This window comes from Desmodus rotundus, chromosome 5, assembly GCF_022682495.2.
Source record: "Desmodus rotundus isolate HL8 chromosome 5, HLdesRot8A.1, whole genome shotgun sequence".
Taxonomy (NCBI): domain Eukaryota; kingdom Metazoa; phylum Chordata; class Mammalia; order Chiroptera; family Phyllostomidae; genus Desmodus; species Desmodus rotundus.
In genome coordinates, this window is record NC_071391.1 from 164050844 (window position 1) to 164074244 (window position 23401).

The following is a 23401-nucleotide window of genomic DNA, read 5'->3' on the forward strand; positions in this document are numbered from 1 at the left end:
GCTCCTCACTCCAAGCTCTGGGGCCGAGCCCAGCACCGCCCCTGCCCCCTCTAGGGGTGAACACAGCCCTCTGGAGGTGGAGACGGCCTCCACGGCCCACACAGGCTTAGCTTTCTCCAAGCACCCAGCTCCCCCTGCCCTCAGGCTCAGTTACATTGTCCCTGTTCCAGAACACTCCCTGTCATCTCCTTCTGCTCGTGTTCACTTACCTCTTACTCAACAAATATCCCTAGCTGGTCCTTCCAGGTCCAGCTAGGGCCTGCGCTCCTGGCAGGACCCACGCAGGCCGCTTGGTCCTCTCCTGACGGGAGCTGGGCCTGCCCCAAGGGCTGGCAGCACCCCCAGAGCCCAGTCACATCCCCTCCCTTCTTCGCAGCTGCACCCAGGGCCCAGCTCAGCAAGGGCTGCAGACACAGTCCTCAGGTGCTTAATTGGCAGGTCGGCAGACTCCTCTGTCCAGGCCCAAGGGACAACGCTGGTGGGGCTAGTGCTCACCTCTGTCGTGTGGCCACTGAGCGAAGTCTGGCCCAGTGCCAATGTCCCCAGAGCAACCTCAGAGCACAGCACGGAGCTCCCTTGAGGCTGAGTGGAGTTCCCGCCAGTGCACACTGCTGACACCCACCCACCTCTAGCGATGAGACCCCTCCACCTTGAACCCACTGGGAGTCTTCACCCCTGAGCCTGAGACGCAGTGACCCCAGGGGAAGGGAGGGACGAATTCTGAAACGGCAGTGAAAACCTTCCTCCCAGAGTGCTCCCTTCCAGGTCTCATGCCGCAATCTGTATGAAAAGCCCTCTTCCCTGCCGTCCCCCCACTGTCCCAACGGTCCCCTCCCCAACTGACTCCGTGGGGCACCCCCACAATGGAGGAGATGGACCAGGCCTTCAGCGGGGCTCGGGTGGCGCTCACCGCACAGGGTGCAGAATCTTCTGCTGCCGCCACCCCTGGGGCTGCTGGCAACATCCCAGAAACGCGGCGGGACACGGGACCACGGACACGCCTCACCACGGAGACAACAGCACTGGAGGCTGGGCGCTCCAACAGCGTGCGTGGCGCGGCGCCCGTCCACCTACAACAGGTATCAGCAGGAACCATCTGCATGTGGGCGTGCCGGCGCGCTCTCTCTCTCTCTCTCTCTCTCTCTCTCTCTCTCTCTCTCTCTCTCTCTCACACACACACACACACACACACATACACTCTGCTGTCCCTGGGGACTCAGAGAAACTCCCCATTCACTGGCACCTCATCTGTCACCTGTCTAGGTGACGGCCAGGGGGCCAGAGACCATTCATTCACCGATGACAGAGCAACGCCGCCCAGGAGGAAGGGCGCCGCTTACTCTGTCCGGCCTCACAGATACGCTGTCTGTCAGCCCCCAAAGGGGCTCTGTTTCCCCGCGGCCGCCCCGTCGCCCCTCCCCAAAGAAGAGATCTGAGGTCAAACATCGAAACACAGCCACCAAAAGGGATGAGAAACCTGTAAAAATGGGGCGTGTGATGAGAGACTGAGAGCCTGGGACCACTCGGGTGCCCCTCAAACCCCTTCCTCTTCTCCACAAGGTTAGCTGAGAGCACGGGCGGGAGGTAAAAAAAGAAACACGCGGAGTACCTAGAACGCTCACCACGACACGTGAGAGCGAGCGTATTTTTAACACTGAAGGAAATGTGACTCTCCAAAGGATACTTCATTCCAATGATAAATAATTCAAGACTGACGACATCTCCAAGGCTACGTTGGAGACACGACAGGAGTTCCTCCCTATGCTGAGATCCAGGAGCTTGCAAACCCGGGACCTGGAGCATCCCCACTGCCTGCGACTTAGAGCCTCCCCCGCCCCCCTCCCGGGCCTCCCCCGCCCCCAGGCCTGCTGCCGTTTTCTGGTTATGGGGAACAAACAGCACCCTCGCGGGAACAGCGAACACCACAAGCGTTAGTGGTGCCGGGGACTATCAGCTCTCTTCCACAGTAATGTGCACATTTCTAAGTCACCTGTCCTCCCCAGTCACTTCCGAAGACAGTAACACAAAAAGGCACGGACATCTCTTCTGGTACCATTTAGAACAAAGCAAACGCACAAAGTTTCTACACCCACAATCTGGGCACAGGCAAATGCGTGCGTAAACACCACCGCCACGCGGCTTTAAAAACTCCATACGATAATTACCGAGCGGCTCCCAGATACTCCGACGGCTCTGGGCGACACAAGGTTTACCCGGCCAGAGCTGGAAGATCCTGGTTCACGTCTCCAGGCCACCACGGAGGACCTGTGTGGCAAAGCATCGCACCTCTGGGAAGCTGTTTCCTGGGCAGTAAATGGGCCTAAGGCCCAGCCCCCCCGACAGTGTTCTGAACATTGTTAAGTGTAAATAGAAACAATAGCTTATTATTTTTTTTAAAAAAAAATAGCACCTGCTCGCAGGAGTCTGCAGTGTGGTCTTAGGAGCAACAACACACACCCAGGGAGCAGGTCCACAGTGTGAACGGGGCCCCGCCTCCGCAGAGACTCTTCTCTGAGTGACATTTGGGGGAGGGGCTGCATGTCGGGCGGAGCCGGGTCCAAGGCACCCAACACCAGGTCCCTCCCTTCAGCCTGCGTGTGCCCTGATGAAGGACCAAAGGGTGTGGCAGACGTTCCAGGTCTGTCCCAATGATGGACAGATGGGTCACAAACAGATGAATAGCCCTGGTTGGTGTGGCTCAGTGGATTGAGCGACAGCCTGCAAAAAAGAGATGAACCAAGTCGGCCAGAGACGAATCGCTTTAAGGATTCAAAGAAGAAAGCAGTTCGGATGGACTGGGCGTGTCGGAAGGAGGGACAGAACAGAAGACGTGACCGACATGTTTGCAGTGAAGAAATTACGTTCCAGTTGGGATGCTTTAATTCCCAAAGAATATCTTACTCTTCCTCTAACCATTTCAAAGGACCACGGGACTGCCTTGATTTGCGGATCAAACACATTCCTGTCCACACGTCCAGCAAGGCCTTTGAAGGGGAGGGCAGAACATCAGGGGAGGGAAAAGGTGACTAGACCGTCACCGTTTTCTGAGAACCACAAGCTGGGTGCCACGCTGGGCTCCGAGGACTCAGGATGAAGGAACCCTAACCCTCCCCAGGCTCGTTCGCAGCTGGGGGACACGCACTGTCTGGGATGTGGGTCCAACAGGAAAACAATGGCAAACAGGAGACCGAACTTCAACGCTTCCTAACTCCAACAGGGAAGTGCTGGAATTGCCACTTGGCTAATTCTGCCTGTCTGCACGCTACTTAGGCTGTCCTCCTGTCCTCCCGCAGCTGTGTGTCCTAGGAACAGGTCCCCCTGCCACAGCCCAAACCCGCCCTGAGGGACTTCTGGCCAGCAGGGAGAGAAGGAGTCATCTCCCGTTAATTAACTTTCCCATCAGACCACACAGGAAAACTGAGACCTGTTTTCGTGGGAACTGCCCGGCCCTCCACCGCAAAAGGCATGGGCTGTGCCTCCACTCCAGCATCAACCCAGACATCAAGAAACACGCTCCGCTGCGACTCTGTGCGACCCTCCGGGGCCCTGGGATCCCCTCCTCCCCTGGCAGGCTGCAGCCTGGCACCAGGTCCCCGCTGCTGTGTGGCCGTTCCTAGGACCCTCAGAATGATGTGAGGCCACAGGGGACCACACTGGGCTTTTAGGCAATGCTTTCTTCTTACACTGAGGCCGGTTTGTTTACATCCAGGCTGTGGGCTGGGGCTGTCCTTATTCACCCTGATGGTACTTCCAGGTTTTGGAAACACAATAACGAATTTCTGAAACACTCACGTGCTTACGCTGTCACTCCCGAATTCAAACCTCAAATCTAACAAAGTGCCGGAACCCCAGAGCGCTGGGGGTGTATTAGGAGCAGGAATAAGGCCTCGAATGGGAGCCAACAGGCCCACTGGCTTCACCCTGTAGGCCTGGAGGGATGCTAGGAGGCCCGCAAATTAAAAGAGCAAATAAATCAGCAGCCCCGAGGGGTTTTGCGTTAGCCACAACCAGAGCCATTCGGTCACAAGATCAATCAAACCTCCTTGGGCTTGCTCTGACTGTAAAGAAGGAGACTGCACTTCAAAAATGAAGCTCCTTCCAGCACGGCTTCAGAAGCTAATAAATCACTGTTGAAAGACAGACCATGAACCCAGGTCTGGAAAACTGGGGAAGGCCGTGTGGCCAGAAAGGAGGCCATTGCTCACTGTCATCACCAAAGCTGCAGCTTGGACGCGAGGAGGGAGGCCGGGCCTGAAATCCCAGATAAAAGCTTCCCCCCCCTCCCTCCACCGCAGTCCCCTCTGGAAGGTCCCCCTCCACAAAGGGAAACGCACGCAGGGCCCCAGGGTGTGGAGATGCACCCTGTGAGTGAAGATGGAGAGCAGGCAGGGAGAGGGAGGGAGATGAGAACGGGAAGTTTGAACACCACCTGGACTGCAGCGCCAGCACCCTGTTCCCCAGGGAAGAGACGGGAACAGCAGCGTGGCGGAGGGAGAAAGGGAAGGTGGAAGAAGGTGCAGAGCCATCTTGCCTACCTCAGGATTTCACTGCACCCTCCGGGCTGGTGGCAGCGAAGCCAGCAGTGCCTCTTCCAAACCACACACCCGCCCGTGACCTGGTGGGCTACACCCTCGGCACACAGGGGCACAGGCTCTGACAGCCCAATCGCTCCAGCAGAGAACGCACCTCCTTCCCATTTGTCACAAAAGAACAACAAACAGGAGAAGGTGCAAGGGGAGACGAAAACCAGGGGTCTGAATAATGGCCTTTTGTCAGGAACGTGAGTGGTCTCCGTGGTGGAAACAGCAGGGTGATGCCTACAGAAGGCAGCAGCCAGGAAGCCACACCGCCCGGCAAACACAATGGGCTGCTCAGAGCTTGCTGCTGCAGACACGCAGCGGCCTGCGCGGACGGGATGCCTCCCGGGGGGGCCCCAGACGCCTGGCCAGGTGAGGCATGTGTCTGAATCCAACTAACCAACCAACAGGTTACTAGCTTAACTCTGCAACTAAAGACCAGGCGGGCAGACCTCCCAATTCTCTCAGTATATTCAGAAACCAAGAGAGAAGGAGCAAAACAAATTAAATCCAAGGAATTTCAGCTGTGCATACAACTATTTTCCTAGTACCAAAGTCCACCAGTCAACCAAGTCATTGAGCCTCTAGAGCACAGGAGGCAAACACAAGGCCCGCGGCCCGAATCCGGCCACGTACCTGTTTTATCCGCCCGGCACCTTGTTTCTACCTGGCGGCAGCGCCCAGCTCTCACTTCACTGTGAAAGACCAGCTACATTTACACACTCCTGAAATTATGTTCGGCCCTTTGAAGGCAGCCAACCAGGAGGCTGATGTGGCCCCCGGTTACAATGAGTGTGACGCCCCTGCCCCAGACTGTGCAGCCCACGGGGCGTTTACGGCTGCTTATTGACTGATCCAGCAACTAACCAGTAAGAAGAAATTAAAGCACCCAGACTGTTAAGAAATAAAACGGTCTCTATTTGCAGATAAAACGATCTTGTATATAAGCCTAAGAATTTTATGGTATGTAAATTCTATCTCAATTTTTTTTTTAAAGCAACTACAACAACAAAAAAATACAAACAAAAATAGGCGTCTCAGGAAGCCATAGAAAGGTTTTCTGGGAGGGGGGGTTTGTTTGTTTTTTTTCGACCAACTTGCAGATATAATTCAGAACGACGCTTTCTTTTCAGGACTGCGAACTAGCTATTGCTTACTGGCTTTTATCCCCATCACTTAGAGCCTTTGCAAACGCAATCTGTGTGATACAAAGAACTGTGGGATTTTCGGGTTGGGGGAGGGGCAGTCAGAGATCAACTAGTCTAAACCCCTCACCTTAGAGAACAGACGCTGGGGAGGGGAGTCGCCCAAGGTCGAGGTCGCAGAGCAAGGTGGAGGCCCCATGAAAACGAGAACAGCTCTGACTCCACGGAAACACAATCAAATCCACGGAGCCAACCCAGCAATCACAGCTTCCTGACGTCTTCCACGGAAGCCGGCTCCCCCAACCCCCAGGGCAAAGCTCTGAGAGCCTTAATATAAGAAAACCAGTATTTACTTCAAGTTCAACAGCCCAAATCAGTTAATGACCGAAACCCTGTGATTATCAGCACAACCTGCCTTTCACCAGAGAGGCCAAGCACAACAAAGACACGATCAAACGGTAGGCGGCCATAGGCGGCCAAGACCGGAAAAGCTGCTTCAAGGTGATGTGGGGGCAAAGAGCCCATCTCTCCGGCTTCCCCAGCACTGCACCCAGGGGAGGCCCAGTGGGGGCCAGCCACCACGTGGCCTCCGGTGCCACTGGGGGGCGGGGGGCTCTGTAAAGCGGGGAATGAAAGAGGTGAAGTGTGCGTTCCCCTAGAACCTCTTTAAACGCGTGCATACGAATGACCCAGAGAAAAGAGAGAGCCCAGGAGAGGGTCAGGGGAAGATAAGACAACGATGGAAAGACAAGGAGCTGGGACGCCTCTCAGGTCACCTCAGCCACTGAAGCGGGGCCCATGAAGTCACCTGCCCAGGGGCCAAGAGACGGTTAGGAACAGGGGAGGGCGATCAGAGGAGAGAAGACAGTGCCAGGACTTACTTCTCTCTCTGCCTTTCAGAAATCTCCCCAAAGTCCCCAATCTGCCAGTGTGGGCTGCCTCCTTGGCCACATCTGCTTAGACACGCCACATCCGTGGTTCAGCCTTCGGGGCCGCGGCTGGAAACACAGGCTTGCTGACACAGGGACTACTGTGTGGGTCTTGTCACTAGCCTACCTGGCCCTGGGGTCCTTTGTCCTTTTAACTGGCTTCCCTGCAGTTAAGGTCACATAGTAGTACGTTCCCCTGACTCTAAATACCTCCCCAGGGGTGCGTGTCTCACAGCCTGGTCTGGGCCAGTGCACAGCCTCAGCCACAACGGGGACTGGCCGGCACTGGAGACGCCCGCAGGAGATGGTCAGATGGCACGGTGAAGGACCTGGGGGAGGGAGACCCCTGGGGACATCTGCAGGGTGCTAATCTCAGGTGGTGGCTAGTTGTGGGGGCGGGGGGTCCTGCAGCCGTGTGACCTGTCTGGGACACTGTTTCTCAGCCATGGTGCAGAGGTAACCTCAGGCCCTCCCTCGGGGTCGCTGAGAGGATCTGATACTCAGTTCAAAACCCAGCACAGCCCTTGCCACACAGAGGAGGTGCAAAGAGACGCCAGCTACTGCAGTGAGGGTTTAAGGCAAAAACGAAATCACAGTGAGAATGGGATCTTTCTGGGAAGCTGGGGACAAGGCCCCACAGCCCCGGCCACTAGAACCCTCAATGACAAGGGGGCTCGTCCCCAGCCTTCAGAGCCCACCTGACGAGTTGGCAGTGTCCGTGTGTGAAAGCACATCGACCAAGCCGCCTTCAGCGTGTGAGCTGGGATGACATCACCGACACTCCCGTTAGTGGGGAGGGCCTCCTGCCAGGCGTGAGCGGTGACCGGGCCTCCAGCCCTGCAGGGCGGGGCCTGTCAGCTGCACAGGGAAGGCCACTGCTGCTGAGATGAGGACAGAGGCACCAGAGAGGAAACGGGGCGGCAGGGAGATTTTCCAGAGGCATCCACTCAAGAAATGCACCAGAGGTGACGAACTAATACTGAAGCAGAAGAGCCTGATGCGCACAGAGGTGTCCGCGCAGGGCCTTCACGGCCCAGGCTCCACAGAGGCAGGGGGTGGCCAAGGGAATAGCTCCCACGTCCCAAGGGCCTGAGTCTGAACCCCGCCCCCACCCTTTCCCAGCTCTGTGATCTCGGTGGGGTCAAGTGGCCTGTGGCCTGTGGGCCTCAGGTTCTGTGGGCCTCACAGCGTTTTTGTAATCATTAAACTAGTTAATAGTTAACAAACGTACAGAGCACGAAGCCTGCAGGCACACAGCAAGCGCTCAGTAAGTGGGGGACAGGAAAGACAAGAGGAAAACCCCGCAGTGACTGATAAGACACTGCATGGGTGCCCTGGTGACTTGGGACACACTCGCGGCACCAGTGCACCACCTCAAGCGTGCGACCTCCCGGAAAACAACTCGGAGTCTCACTCACACTCACGCGCCCTGCCAGTCTGCTCTCCCTGGGATGACTGCCGTGACATTTTAAATGTCACTCAGGTCAGCCTATTTCCCAGTCAAGCCCTCCAACAGCTTCCCATCCCATCAGAACAAAACGCAACCCCTCCCAAGACCAGGCCCCGGGCGAAAGGGCCCTGCCCGCCCCTCAGGCTCCTCCTGGGAACACTGGGCTGCCCTCTGTCCCCAACGCCCCAGACGGTCCTGGTCTTAGAGACTTGTCACGTGCGCAGTCCCTGCATCCCGCGCTTCCCCCGCTGGCTTCCTCATTCCATTCCAGCTCTGTTCCCATGTTGCTTCTTCAGAGAGGCCCTTTCCTAATTCCACTTCCCGGACGTCCCAGGCCACTTTCCACTCAATATTCTGCCTAACATGTCTTCCAGGCCCGCGTCGCCACCGGGCACCGCATCACCTAATGATCTGTGCAGTGCGGTGATCAGCGACTCCACCTGGGGAGCAGCAGCTTTAAGGAATGCCGACGCCTTCAGAACCAGCGGCCGCCAGGGCATCGTTCAGCTCCTCTGGGCTCACCTGTGCCCCTGACCCTCGGCACCCTCTGCCGCCATAAACCACCATCACGGTGAAGCTCACAGGGGCTGGTGAAAATCAAGGTACCCCCCCAATGGCTCCCCCTCCAAAAGAGGGAGAAGTCAGTGAAGATACGGAAATGTCAGAAGATGAAGAGGCCAAAAGCAGTGGAGAAGATGCTCTCTTTCCTAAGAAAAAAGGCGAGAAGGCCACCACACCTCCGGCAAAGGCAGGGACGGCCTCCCCAACAAGAAAGACTGCAGTTGCCCCCACCAGCCAGGAAGGCAGCAGCCACCCCTGGCGCGAAGGGAGGCACACTGGGCGAAGCACTGGCAGCCTCCCCAGCCAAGGGAGCAGAGCGGCAAGAATGCCAACAAGGAAGCCGGCAATGAGGAAGAAGATGACGGAAGAAGATGGAGGAGGAGGAGGGGGAGGAGAAGGGTCAAGAGGAGGAAAAGCCTGTCAAACACGCCTGGAAAACACCTGGAAACCGAAAGGAGGAAACGACTGAACAGAAAGCTGCTCCTGCAGCCGAGACACAGCAAGTGGATGCCGCAGGACCAACTCCAGCCTCTGGTCTCTCTGTTGGACCTGAACTTCAGCAAGGGACACTTTTGCCACAAACGAGCTTGCTGTTGTGGGTGTCAGAAATGGTGTGTCTAGGAAGTCGACGCTGCATGGGCTTTGAATCTGCAGGGGACTAGAAAAAGCCTTGGAACTCACTGGTTTACAAGCCTTTGGCAATGACACTAACCTAGAAAAACCAAAGGGAAAAGAGTGAAAAAGATGGAGATGCGAGAATGCATTTGGCTGAACCGGCCTTATTGAGTTACTCAGAATGAATTAGAAGAAGTGTTTGAAGAGGCTGTAGAGATTGGATTAGTCAGCAAGGATGGCAAAGCAAAGGGACTGCTTATAATGAACTAAGACAAAAGCTGATGCAGAGGAAACCTTGGAAGGAAAAGCAGGGAGCAGAGAGAGAGAGAGAGAGAGAGGCCCATTTCCCTGCACTGCAGGGGAGAGAAAGGGCAAAGTCAAGACCTTCCTGGACAGGTGGAAAGAACAGCCCTCGGAGGGGTGAATAAAACTCTGGTTTCAAGCACCCTCTCCGAGGGCCGACAGAAGGAACTCTTCAGGAAGTATTGGAGAAGGCAATTGCTGTCAACGGGCCCCAGAAACAACATGGGAAATCTCCTGGGTATGCAGTTACCGAACCTGCTTCATCTGAAGATGCTGAAGCAGCTTTAAATTCCTGTGATGACAGAGGAATGGAGGGCACAGCAATCGGGCTGGACTCGTGAGGACCCAAGGGGTCGACCACCCAGTGCGAGACACCAGCACCTCAACGCTGCCAAAGGCCTGTCTGAGGAGACCACAGGCCAGACATTAACGGGGCCAGCCGATGGCTCTGTGAGGGCAAGGACAGCCCCGACCCAGACACTGGATCTTCCAAAGGGTTTGGTTTTGTAGACTTCAGCAGTGAGGGAGACGCCAAAGCCACCGAGGAGGCCACAGAAGATGGCGAAAGTGATGGAAACAGTTCCTTTGGACTGACTGGGCCACGCCTGAGGGGGGAGGTGGCTTCGGGAGTCACAGCAGAGGCCAAGGTGGCTTTGGCGGCGGAGGCCAGGGAGGCTTTGGAGGCTGAGCAGGTGGAAGAGGATGAGGAGACCATGAGCCACAAGGAGAGACGACCAAGTTTGAACAGTTTCTTCTACTTGTCTTTGCCTCTTCCATTGGAAAGAAAGGACATGGGGTTGTCATTGTGTCACCTGCCCAGGGACAGAGCCTCCAAGGACATTCCATGACAGTACTTGGAGGCCTACTTGGAAATCCATACAGATAACTTTTCAAGGGAGATATGTTCTTGGTTTTTTAAAAAAATCTTCATCAGAGGACACATTTATTGATCTTGGGGGGTGGGGAAAGACACATGAATCAGTTGCCTCCCATACACGCCCCAACAGGGGGTCGAACCCGCAACCTTTTGCTGTACAGGATGGTACTCCAACCAGCTGAGCCATCAGGCCAAGGCCCCTGTTGTTCTGACTGATGATTCATATAAACTTTTCAAAGAGATGAGTGATAGAGATAACCTTTCTCTGTAAGTTTTGAAGTTACATTGTTTCTTCCCACGCACAAAACCATTTCTTCCTACACATAGTGCATGTGTATGAAGGAAAGCAGAACGTTTTATCGTGATTTTGCTCCAGCAACTTTGGGGCAAATTAAAAGCCCCAAACTCTGGGGCCAGAAAAAAAAAAAAAAGCTGCCAATGCTCCAGGCCCTGCCCAAACCAACTAAGCCAGAACTGCAGGAAGGGGAGGAAAGGGGGCCCGGGGTCTCTTCTCTACAAATGAGCCCCCGTGATTTGCAGGCACCCCCGGGGTGAGCAGCCTAGACCGTGCTTCTCATGGTTTCACGCGCATACCTCGCGCTGGAGGATGCTATTGAGCTGTCGGTGCTGACCCAGCAGGTCTGAGAGTCTGCACTCCTGACAAGCTCCCGGGGCGGGGGGCCGTCTCTGAATTGCACTGTGCAACAGGACTCGCTGCAGCGGCAAAAATGTTCCAGGTCTGCACTACTCACTATGCACGTGGCCACGGAGCACTTGGAACGTGGTCAGTGCGGCTGAGAAGCGGAAGTGTCCGTCAGCCCATCGCGTGGGGCAGTGTAGGTCCAGCAGGGTTACGCTCCCCGAGCAAAGGGACCAGTGCCTGGAAATGTGGAGGGAGCGAGAAGAACCGGGGATTGCTCCCCATTCTTGGCCCGAGCAGCCCTCTGAGAAGTGGGTGGCTGGGAAAATCCAGCCAGTCAGACACCACGTCGGGCGTGGACCAGTATTTACCTAGGGCAGGAAGGCAGACAGGGAAGACCTTATCGAGACACCTTAGTGACTCAAGCATGTGGTGACTATGTTGACTTCACAGCCCAATCACGCCACTGGACAAGGCCCTGCTGACCACAGCCTGGGGGCATCTGACCACACCCGTCCCCATGGGACCGCTCCCACCACCACCTGACTGCTCCCGTCCCGGGTGTGTTCCTGGACAGCCTGTGGCCACAGCCCTGACAACCCCTGATGGCGCCGACTTGCCTGCAGGATGTCTGTCTCTCCCTCTGAGCTGCTGGCTCTTTCCAAGAGGGCGCTTCCTCCTCTTGGTTTTCCCTGCCCAGCACCTAGCACGAGGCAGGGCTCACAGACACTGGATGAGCGGCCCGGTGTGGAGCCCACCACGAGCAGGGTAAGCATGGATGTTAGCCACAAGAAAGGGAGACACTGAATGGGCAGGATGGGGATTGGGGGGTGGAGGGAGGGGCCACAGAAGAGATCTCTTCTTCCTTGAGGGGCTCAAAATCTTCTAAGCACGGAAGGGGACGTCCTTCTGATGACAGAGTCCAAGTGTGTGAGTCTGGGCCTCGGAAGAGCTGTTTCTCAGACATGTAACAAAAGCTAAGATGCGTACAAAACCCACAGGCCTGGGTCCCCTTCTCACCGCCTCAGGGGAAGCAAGGACTCTGGGGGTCCGTGTGACCCAGATATACGTTCCGCCCCTGCGGGTAGGACCCTGTACTTGGGACCACACAGATTTCCCAGGGGGCCAAGGACAACAGAGCAGAGAAGTATGGCCCAGAAAGAAGATTAAATTTTAACACATACGAGTCAACATCAAATGTTTTTAAAACCACAGATGTAACAAAGCCAAATAAGCAAGGCAGGATGATGGTGCTCCAATGGAGAGTTTAACTACACACACGGAAATTCGAAGCGTGTACACATTTTTTCTCTATTCTGAGACTGTTCCAAAGTGCCCAGAGACTCAAAGAAACTGAGACAGTAATAATGTCCCCCCCCCCAAAAGAGGAGAAACCTCACTTTTCAGATTTATGCTACTGCTACTTTTCTGCGTTGTTTCCAAAACCACAGAGTGTGTTCCACAAGGCAGCACCAGACTTTGCTAAAATTGTGCGAAATAATTGTTTCATCCAGAGAAACTGACCAAGTGAAACATTTAAACCACAGCCACCTGCTGACCTGCTGCCAAGAGAACAAACGGGTTAAAGGAATAAGCATGGGTTAATAGATACAGAGTAGCTGTTCGTCCACTTACTCATGTAACCATTCTTGTCCCCTCCCTTCCTACCCCTCCTGCGAATCTCACTTAAGGGCCCAACCGTCTCACCAGGTTCTGTGATTAACCACAGTCTGTTAAGCAGTTTATTAAACCAGGTATTAAACCAACTGTCTGTTAGTTATTGTGCTGTTACTTGCTCATTAAACTCTCACCATGACCTTCTGAACTAGACAGGCATTGTCAGCCAGACTTGACAGCTGAGGAAAACGTGGAAACACTAGGTATCCCAACCCAAGTTCACACACCTGGCCAAGTAGTGGACTCTGACCTTGAACCCAGGCCTGTCTGACAGAGGAGTAATTTAGAGAATCCAGCATTAGGTAGTAACAGAAAGCAGCATCTGGTTCTCAAAACAGTATGGACCCAAGTTCAAACTCCAGCTCTGTAACCTTGAGCAAATTCACCTCTCCGGGCCTCCGTTTCCTCATGGACAAAGCAGGGATGAGGAATGTACAGCAGCTGTGAAATTCACAGTAGATGGCAGGGACCCAACGGCTACCAGTGGTCCGGCTGCAGGAGCGCAAACACACACACACACACACACAAAGGTGTATTTCAGTTGCAGAACAAGTTTTAGCAGACATAACCTATATTGGAAAGAACAGGTTCACGAAGGTTAATCAGTTTAAAATTAGTTTACTCATGCCATGACTCATTTGTTTAAACACAGAACCAAGGGCTTGCAAATGTTCAATTAACTTTATTTCTCTTAAATCAGTAATGTGGCATCACAATACCCATTCTCACGCCTCTTTTCAGTATGAAAAGTAAATGCTTGTTTAAAACCCAAATGTGTGGGTACCCCTAGTTAATAACGCCATATAAGGAACAAGCGCTAGTAAGGGGGACAAACATTAAACACCCCGGAAAGAGCATGATTTAAATCAGGGCTGTCAAACTCATTTTTGTCGGGGGGCCCCATCGGCCTCATGGTTGCCTTCAAAGGGCCCAAATAATTTTAGGACTGCATAAATGTAACTAGTCCTTAACTATAGAGGAGTTGAAATTACATTCGGCCCTTTGAAGGCAACCTCGAGGCTGATGTGGCCCCTGGTGAAAATGAGTTTGACATCCCTGGCTTAAATGAATCCACAGTGATTCCTCCCGGAAAGTACACAACTTTCAAACCTGGCTCTCACAAATCCAAGCTCACACGTACCATCATCCTAGTGTGCATGCTGGATTTGTCTCACGTGAGCCAGGCCTGTCGTGATTTCAATCTTTTCCTAGTTGCAACATGGAGCAAGCTTGCAATTTAATAAAATGACCAAATCCCGTCTCTTTAATCCGCTCAGGAACGGAGGTTCTGGGCTAAGCTTCTGAGCCGCATACAAAAAGAGCTTTGGAATTTCAAATGGGAAACGAAAATTAATCAGAGAAAGGGTATGCCAATTTTAACAGCAATTCCTATTTGCCTAGCTTTCCAACATCTGCCAGAGTTAATAATATTTAACTGATAAATGGCAGTAGGGAAAAGAAACAGAACTTTAAACACAATCAAGCTTGTTTAAAGGCCTCGGGTACAGAGCTTCCTTCCCTTAAGAAAGTCAGCCACCTTTTTGGTTCCCGTCATTTCCCAAACCTTATTAATGGTGTATTTCCCAACACTATGAACATTTTTCTCTTGCCCAGCACTTCTGAAAAAACTTCTCACGGCCCTCCCATCTGCCTCATTTGAAGATATTATTTTTAAGCCTTGCTGATTCAAGTAGAATTAAGTGAGGTGGAATCACAGAACTTGATACGAAAGCTTTACATGCAGCTCTCCTCTGCCAAAATAAAGAAATAAATAAATGAGAAGGAAAGAGGGAAAGAGGAGGCTGGGAGGATGACTTAGCTACACTTACAACAGTCAGAATGCTGAATCTGTTCATTTTGACTCAGCCTCTTACTGACTGTGTCTACAAAGAAAAAAAATTCCATTAAGAGAAACATTCTGGATTTTTTCCCCAAGCAATTCCTAACAGCAGATGCTTTGTTCAAGGGGGGGGGGGAATGCCATCGCTTTACTTAAAGGTCTCTGGTGACCTTCCCGTCACTCACTCCAGCCTGGTCATCTTCTAAAACACCTACGACTCCCCCATTTTAAGGCTGTAACTTGACATTCTGGCTACGGGCAATGCAATCATCTGTTCGGCACTGGCGCACGTCTGGCTTGTAAACCGGTTGGTTACCTTTTACGAGCCAAGCAGAGGGCTGAGCACTTCACACACAGGGTCCTCAGACCCCCACCGCAGCCCCGGAAAGGGTGCGTTACCAGCCCCTTTGATACGTAGGAGATCCGAGGGCAGAGAGGGAAGAAGCTGCCCCAAGCCAGTCCGCGGTGGCCCTGAGCTCACAAACTCTGCCTCGCGACACTGCCTGCTGCTTTGTCCACCTAAGAAGCTTGCTCACTCCTAGGTGCTCTCTCCGCAGGATGTGGGGGGCTCACTGGTGAGCTCAGCCAGCACTGGGCGGCATGACTTTGCACCTTGACCAAAACCAGGCCTTTTCCAGGCTGGTGGGGAAGGGAGGCGGTCAGGGGTCACAGGTAAGACCCAGGTAACTGGGGGAGGCTATGAAGGCCTTTGGACCAGATGGCCCTCCACACACCATCCCGCACTCTCCCGGGCGGGCGCCGGGCGGGATCCCCGCGGGCCTTTCAGGCGGGAGGTGCGCACACTTTTCCTGGGCAGCGGGTTCCCCCGGAGGGGCCCAGAGTCGGGAGAAAGGGCTCGGAGCTCACACCTGCCCCGGGGGTGAGGCTGCGGGCAGGGGCACTTCTCGAACAAGTCGGGAGGCGGGAGCCGAAGGAGGGCCGGCGAGCCAGGCCCCCAGCCCCGCTTACCGCCCACCCCGACTCTCGGGCCAAAGTTGGGCGCACTGGGGGAACCGGCCGGCCCGGGCCTCGCGGGGGAAATGGGGAGACAGGGTCTTCAAAAGGCCCGAGGTAGCCATCAGCCATGTCCTCCGAGCCACCTACACGGAACAAAGGGCTTCTGTGTGGGGCACGGGGAGCCCGGCCGCGTCCGGATTCGGAGGAAGAGAAACTTTTCCCGGGATGCGGGAGGGGACGGAGCCGGGCGGGCTGGCGGGCAGGGCGCGGAGCTACCTGCGGCCCGAGCCGCCCGCCCGCCCGCGGAGGCCCGCGCGCGCCCTCACCTCCTCGATGGCCGCCACCGTGTTCCGGCACTGCGTCGTGCGCGTGGTGAAGCTCGAGGCCGTGGGCGCCTTGTAGTCCTCATGGGTCTCGGCCACGAATTCCGACACGGAGATCTGGTCCGGCATCGCCGCGGCGCGCGCGCGGCCGGCCGCCGGGGAGCCGCCGCCTCAGCCGCCGCGCGGGCTCCCTCCGGCCGCCGGGACGCCGCCTCCGCCGCCTCCGCCGCCCGCCGGGCCCGCGGACAAAGGGAAGCGCCGGGGCGCGGGCCGCTGCCGCCGCGGGAGCCGCCGCAGGGCGCGGGAGGGCCGGCCACGGGCCCGGGCGGCGGGAGCAGGGGCGGCGCGCGCAGCCCCGCGCAGCTCGGGCCCGGCCCGTCCGCCCGCCGCGCCCAGCGCTCCGCCGCCGCCTGCCTTCCCGAGCGAGCCCCGAGACGGACGCGCAGAGCCGGCGGGAAGTGCCCGCCACCCAGCCGCGGGCCCCGAGCGAGTCCGGCGGAGAGGGGCGGGTCCGGGCCGGGGGCGGCGGCCGGCTGGGCGCGGGGCGGGGCGGCGCCGGGGGCCGGGCCGCCAATCCGCGCGCTCGCCGCCGCCGGGAAGCTGAGCCAGCAGGAAGGAAGGCGGCGCGCGCCGGGCCCGCCGAGCCGCTGGCCCCGCGCCGCGCGCCGCATTGTCTGGGTGCTCGGACCCCGCGCCGCGCGCTGGGGCCGGACGACGCGCCCCGCGGAGCCCGGCGGGCCACGCGCGGTCCCGGACCGCGACCCCAACCCGGCTCCGCGAGGGCGCGCGCAGGGCGCGCTCGGACACGCGCCCCGGCCCAGCCCCAGCCACCTCCGCGTCCCTACCCGTCCCAGCCTGGCGTGGAGCCGTCCTCGGGGCTCCCGGGAGCCGCCGGGCCTACCCGTCCAGGCGAAGGAGAAAGTGGGGGGCGCTCGCCCCCTACCGGCCGGCGCGCTCCGCCCGGGCGCGCACTTCGCGTGACGAGCGCCTCCTGCGCGCCACCCGGCTCAGCCAGCCTCCGGGTTGCGGTTCTGCAACAAAAACAAGGGATGACCCTAGACGAGTGCGTCTGTGCTCCACGTAGACGCTCCTAATCCCCACAGTCTTACGAGGCAGGTGAAGAGGTGGGCATTGGTTTCATGTGGAAGACAATGTGCTGGAGAGCGCCCGGCGAACGGCCCAGCGGGATTCAAACCCAAGTGCCCCTGGCTCGGAGCCCTTCGGGGTGCACACGGCACCCCTAGCGAACGTCCCGGGCGAGTTTCCTAAGCTTATATAAGTATAGGGCACTCTCGGTTACTTGCAAATGGCTTTATGGTCCTGGCCCAGCACCCACCCTGGGGGAGATAACCGAATCCCGGAGCGTTTCCGTGTGGTTTCAGAGAGAACGTGCAACAGTAGCGGGCAAATCCCCTACGTCCCGGGTCCGGTCAACAGTTTGAGTCAGTACGGATTTTCACTTAACGGCTCTTAAGGAAACTCTCTGCTGTTTCTAAAAATCCGGAAGCCCTGAAGACACTGGCGGGAAGAAAATCGCACCCTATAAACTCCACGCCAGGCCTGTGGCACTGTTTCTGTAGCCTCCGGCGATACAACCCAGAGGAACTTGACAATAACCTTTTGTGCATCTGACACGGAGGAAGTGTGAGAGACGCTGGAAACTCGGCGTGGCGGACAAAGCCGTCTGCTGACGCTGCAGGACAGGGGGCCAGTCAAGCAGTCTTTTTTAAGCTCCCATGTACGAATTTGCTATATGAGGTGGCAGCTTGGGTCAGACATTATGTATGGCCTTTGGTATTTTAGCAGCATTGAATGTGAAATTTAGCTTTTCTGAAATAGCTGCATTAGCTTTGTTACTACCCTAGGCAGTAAGTTACAATTTTAAAAACTGTAGCATGCCTTCTTCTGTCCTCCCTTTATGGGGTTTTTTTTTCCTTTGGCTCTTTTAGTGTCTTTGGTGGTTTCCTCTATTAGCAACTTGCTACAATTCAAGTCCCGTATGTATTGTTCATATTAATACGCCCTCTCCTACATCAGGCAGATGCTGGTGCTTCCTAGCCAGTTTTGCAGCTAGGGCTGTTTTTGGAATTTTGTTGTCGTTGTTGTTCATTGACATTGTAGAATGTCCTGCATAACTTTTCAAGTGTTTTGTTTGGTTTGGTTTTGAGGACTAGTATCTATCAGGCGATGAGGATTTAATGAGAGAAAGCAGTGTTTTCCTTGGCAGGCAGTACAGCATTAACCAGACCGATCAAGACTTCTACAAGGACAAAGTTGACCTTGGAGTTGTTCTTTTCTGTTGTGTCTTTATATGCAACTCCTGTTCTTGTTTCTTGTAGGTTAATATAACTTTTCAGGTACGAAAGGGTCCTCCTTTTAGTAGCCACAAAAATAAAATTGCAAAGCCACATGGCATTTCACGAGAGGACGAGAAGCTGGTAGAAAGGAAGTCATTACCAAGTCCATTGCTTTGGCAGTGCAAGGAGGCTACCTGGGAGACAACACTAAAGCAGTTTATCCCTCCATCGTCCTTGAGAGTCTCCGAAAACCAAGCCTGATCGGAGCCAAGCACAGCTAATGCACCTCTGGCATTAATACAATGAGCAGTTTCCAACAGATAATAATGAATTTGAATGAGGATCAAGAAAACATTATACACACAGAATCGCACACACATTTTTTAATGGGTAAAAAGAAGGCTATGCTGATAATGCCTTTACCAACCTGTGCTCCCTTATCCAGAACATTCAAGTCTAAATAATCCTAATAACCTAAAGTTTTCAAGAGTTTGCTTGTTGGTTTGTTTGTTGAAAGAGAAGGGAAAAGAGGGAGAAAGAGAGGAAGAAAAACATACATTGGTTGCTTCTTGCATGCCCCCAACTGGGGACCTCGCCCGCAACCCAGGCATGTGCCCTGACCTGGAATCGAACTGGCAACCTTGCAGTCCGCAGGCTGGAGCTTGGTCCACTGAGCCACACCAGCCAGGGCTAAAGTTTTAAAATGAACTCTTGTTAGTGATAAAATTGACCTGAAGCGAACTGACGTGAGGCCATTCATAGTTTTGCTTATTCCACTTCTTATGAACATTTTTTAAAAATGTTTTGCTGCAAAATATCAATGTGCTTAATTATGGAATATTGCCCCCGACCCCACTAGGGGTGACAGACTGATATTTTTGCTGTATTACCTACTTATGAATCTGAAAAACTCTGAATTCCACACAGAATTCTGAATGGCCCCAGGGGTTTCAGATAAGAGGTTGTAAACTTGTATGGTTTTGTTGTTGTTGTTGTTGTTTTAAGAAAAAGGAAAACAAATGAAAGAGAAGAAACATGGAAGTTTCAGACTCATTATTTCCAGGGAAGAGAAAAAAACTCCCCTTTCAAACACGAAATTTTCAGCAGCCCACTGAGATTGGCCAACAGCCCATTTTCCAAAGGAATTTTCTGCCTCCAGTAGTTCTCAGGGACCGGAGGTTTTCACTCTCGGACCAAAGTGTCGAATATGCCCCTGACCCCGCAATCTGCTGGAGGGCTGGCTGGTTCAACACAAGACCTATCCAGTTCACTTGCTGTTAATTTGTAAGCGATTATTCTGGGCATGAACACATCTGTGCCTTAAAAGAATGATGGTAAACAGCGTAATGAAGTAGAAAAAACACCAGCCAACAATGAACAACCCTAATATGCAGGCATGGAAGCACAACCAGAAGTTTCTTTTCCACTGTTTAACATGACACACCCTGAAACGGTGCTGCTGAAGGGACGTGTTTATCCCGGAGGTGAGACAGGTTTGAATCCCTGTATCACAGTGACCTCACCTTGGCACTTTGGGGGGGAAATGAGCACAGCAGAAACTATTTTACAAGCGAAAACAGGTTTTGCTATCAGCTTTGCCTATCTGTGACTCTGGATAAGTAAATTAACCTCAGTGGACTCAACTACACCAAAGCAAAAGGGAACGGGCCAGCTCCTTTCAAAGGCTCCTTGCTGCTGGCCTCCCGTGACGCCGTAGTCCACGTTCCCTGCTCCTCGCGGCAGAGGACAGGGACGCCGCCACACGGGCCGCATTGCTTCTGGGAATCTAACCCCCAGGCCTGGGCCCTTGAGAATGTGGATGGTTTAGATGACAGGGACAGCTCAATTTTGAGAATGCTGTCATTTTATTCAGCCGGTAGGTTTAGACGACAAACTGGTTTATTTATAGCTAACTCTGCAATGAGATACCTGAGGTGTGTTTATTCTTTTGTCTTAACAAAGCAATTTCTACAGGTGACAGGCTCAGTTCTAGAAAAATGAGGTATAATCTGTACCGTGCTAGAGCCAGCTCGGGCTTATTCCAGAAAACTATTAGATTTTGAGGAATTTTTGCAAACCGTCCTTTGCTTCCAAATGGTAGAAATTCTACCGTAACGGTATGCTATACCCATCTCTTCCCGACTCAGCATTCTGGGAGCTCGAAAGGGCATGTAGCGGAGGTATTTACACCAGAGAAATTGTCCAGTGCCAAAAACCAAGGCCTAACTTTATTGCTTTGTTGATCGTCTAAACTTAAAGTGACAGAGAAAATGTTAGTGCAGACTGGGCTACAAGTGTGTCGTGTCTGTAGCCTTTCCGTCGTGATTAAAGATAATATTTGCGGTCCTATCCTTTCAGGATTTGCAAACTCACGCGGTGCAGCAAGGAGTTCCTCATGTCCTCCACAGAGAAGGGAAGTTACAGCGTATGTGGCCACGACTTCCCTTTTACTCTTGAGCACAAGCCAGAACATCAGCAGTGTCCACGTGGGCTGGTCCGTCACTCCTTTGTCAATGGCGTGAGCAGCTTCTTCGATGGTGTGGATAACAATCAAGCATTCATTCGTAGCCTTATTTTGTCAATTCATGGCTGACTTGCAAACCCTGGGTGGCCGTGAGCACAAGAGCTCGGCACACACCCACAGAAGCAGCGTCCTATGGGAGTCAGCTGTATGGAATTCACAATAAGCACGGACTATATAGTTTGCTGTTGCTTACGCTTGGGGGCTATGCACCTTTGTAGGACGAAGTGAACTGGAACTAAACACGTGTACGCACACACCCTTTTTTTTCAGCGAGCACGTCGTTAAACATTTACCAGCCCACGGTTGGGTACACCTGTGCCTTCCTGCCAAGGGGCAGAGGGAGGACCTTCCCCTCGGCGTCATGCGATGAGACAACGCCCACAGAGAGTTGAACCTCCATACATGAAACTACACACGCAAAGGCAACTTGTGTTAACACAAATGGTCTCAGACTGATTAAGAAAATGTGATTTGTTCATCTCAGCTACTCAGGATGGCCCAGGAAGCGCCGACAGAGGGCGTGGCCTGTTTTAGTGAGAAACAAACTAGTGTAGTTAGCACTCTGCATGTCACTGGGTTTTGCTAAAGCTCGTGAACAGGCTTGCAATAATTTAGTTCCTTGAGTCACGCTCGCTCTTCTCCCTGGGTTTAGACCCACCCTTCGGTTTTGGAGGAGCCTGGGTAGGTGGCGTTCCACCTGCGCCTCACCTGAATGGTTATCCCTGTGCTAAGGAACCCTGGAGTCCCCATTGGCCTTGGGAGGAAGTTTAGAATCCTCAGTCACAATCTGTCCCAGGCTTTCCCCAGCTTTCTCCACTGTTACCGTCTCCCAGCCTGGACCCAGGGTCAGCGAACTACGGCCCAGAGGCCACGGATGGCCTCATTTTGCACTAAGAACGGTTTTGTCATCTTATTAATGGTTGAAGAGAAACCAAAAGAAGACTGTTGCGCGACACGCGAAAGTCATATGACTCCGGTGTGAGTGTACATCAGGTTTTATTGGCTCACGGCTGCACCTGCTCGCTCATCCACGTGTCGCCCGGTGCAGTAGTTGCCCCCGACACGGAACGCCCCCCTCCCCAAGGCATATCAGCGTCATCTGTCCCCTTATAGAATCGCTTGTGACTCCCTTCTAACTGCACGAGCCTTCTCACTTTTTCCAGCGCACAGTGGGTCGAATGCAGTTCTTTGCCTCAATGTCTGTGTCCAAGAGGACAAGTCCTGACAGTCCCCAAGGCCCCTCTCCCAGCTGCTGGTGGGTCGCTGCCACCTTTGGCGTCCCTTGGTTTGTAAAAGCCTCAGCCTCATCTCTCTGTCTCATGTCCACAGGGTGTTCGTCCGGTGCCCAAATTTCCCTTTTATAAGGATACCTGCCAGGGGTAGGGGTCCGTCTACTGCCCAGGGACCTCACCATAACTAGTCATGTCTGTAATGTTCCAAATAAAGTCACTTTCTGAGATACCCGGGGTCAGGATGTCAAGCGTGAATGGGGGCGGGACACAATTCCATCCACAGAACAGCAGTATCCCTCAGCCGTGGAAAGGAATGACGTGCTGACCCAGGCCCCAGCGTCAGGGAACCTTGAAAACATGGTGCTCGGTGGAAGGAGCCGGACTGCAAAGGCCACCTACGGACGGTTCCATTCTATGAAATCTCCAGGATACGCACATCTATGAAGACAGAAAGTAGACCACCGGTTGCTCGGGGCTGGGGCGGCGCCACGGGACTGGGGCGGTGATGTGAAAGGCACGGGTTTCTCGGGGGGTGATGCTCTGACATCAACCGCGGCCTCACGGCTCTGCGAACACGCTGGAACCCCCTGGACCGAGTGCTTCAAAGGGTCAGATCGCCTGGCACATGAGTTATCAAATGGTTGAACTGTATAGTCACAAATTATATCTAACAAAGCAGTTACCAACACAAAACAGAAATGGGTGTTCAAGGCTAAAGAAAAAGTGGCTTCTAAGGTTTGGAGTGTGAAGTTCAAATCCTGGCCCTGCAACCTTCCAGCCGTTACCTGGAGCAAGTTGCTCTGGGAGCAGTAGCTCCTCCACTGGAAGGATGGGAGCTCGGGAAGGGCAGTCTGGCCACGCGGCTAGCTGGGCTGTTGTAAGAACTGGAGATCGTCTAGGTGGACACCTGGCACATAGCAGCTGCTCAGTAAAAGCTGTTGTCAGTCACACATTTCACATCCACCCTTGAAAACCCCGTGTAAGTCTGTCACAGGTAAACCCTTTCTTTTGTGTCACTGATTTTTTAAAGAATAGTCAAATAAGACCTTTTAATGCCTCTCAGGAAGTAAACTCTCCAAATGGAGCCAAAACTCAGAAGAAAAACATATTCCCTCCCGTTATTCATGCCACGGGAGGACCCAACTCTGCGCTGCTTTTCCGCCTCTGACATTTTTCTCCCGGACGTTTGTTTTTCTTCAGTGAGCTGATCACTGAAGCTGTCACGGCGGGGGCTTGGGGGCTTGACAAGTCCCAGCTGCGACTACAGAGTAGGTTGCCGAGCGGCAGAGAGAGAGGCTGCCCCTGGGGAAGGAGCCCGCTCACGGCAGTGGGGGATTAGGGCGCCAGGCTGTTTGGTTGTTAAACCTGGTCCAGGAGCATTTTCCAGCTCAGCCATGAGAAGGGACGGGCCAGTCGTGTGCAAAGAGCGGAGTGATGGCGGACCCCCAGAGACC

General features: G+C 54.2%; 1 protein-coding gene and 1 pseudogene across 10 annotated transcripts in view; one reads left to right on the top strand and one right to left on the bottom strand.

The window, feature by feature from the left end:
• ASAP2 (ArfGAP with SH3 domain, ankyrin repeat and PH domain 2) overlaps positions 1-16654 on the bottom strand; it is a 125462-nt gene extending 108808 nt beyond the window's left edge. For 5 of the 10 annotated variants that reach the window (XM_053923783.2, XM_053923782.2, XM_053923784.2 and 2 more), the window contains exon 1: positions 15898-16171. In XM_053923783.2, the coding sequence (XP_053779758.1) occupies positions 15898-16023 (126 nt within the window). In that variant the 5' untranslated portion in view covers positions 16024-16171. Of the gene's footprint in view, positions 1-15897 lie in introns of all 10 variants that reach the window. The other 5 variants (XM_053923779.2, XM_053923775.2, XM_053923778.2 and 2 more) reach the window with 4 other exon arrangements.
• Positions 9034-10384, top strand: LOC112298008 (nucleolin-like; annotated as a pseudogene).
• Positions 16655-23401: the final 6747 nt, after the last annotated feature.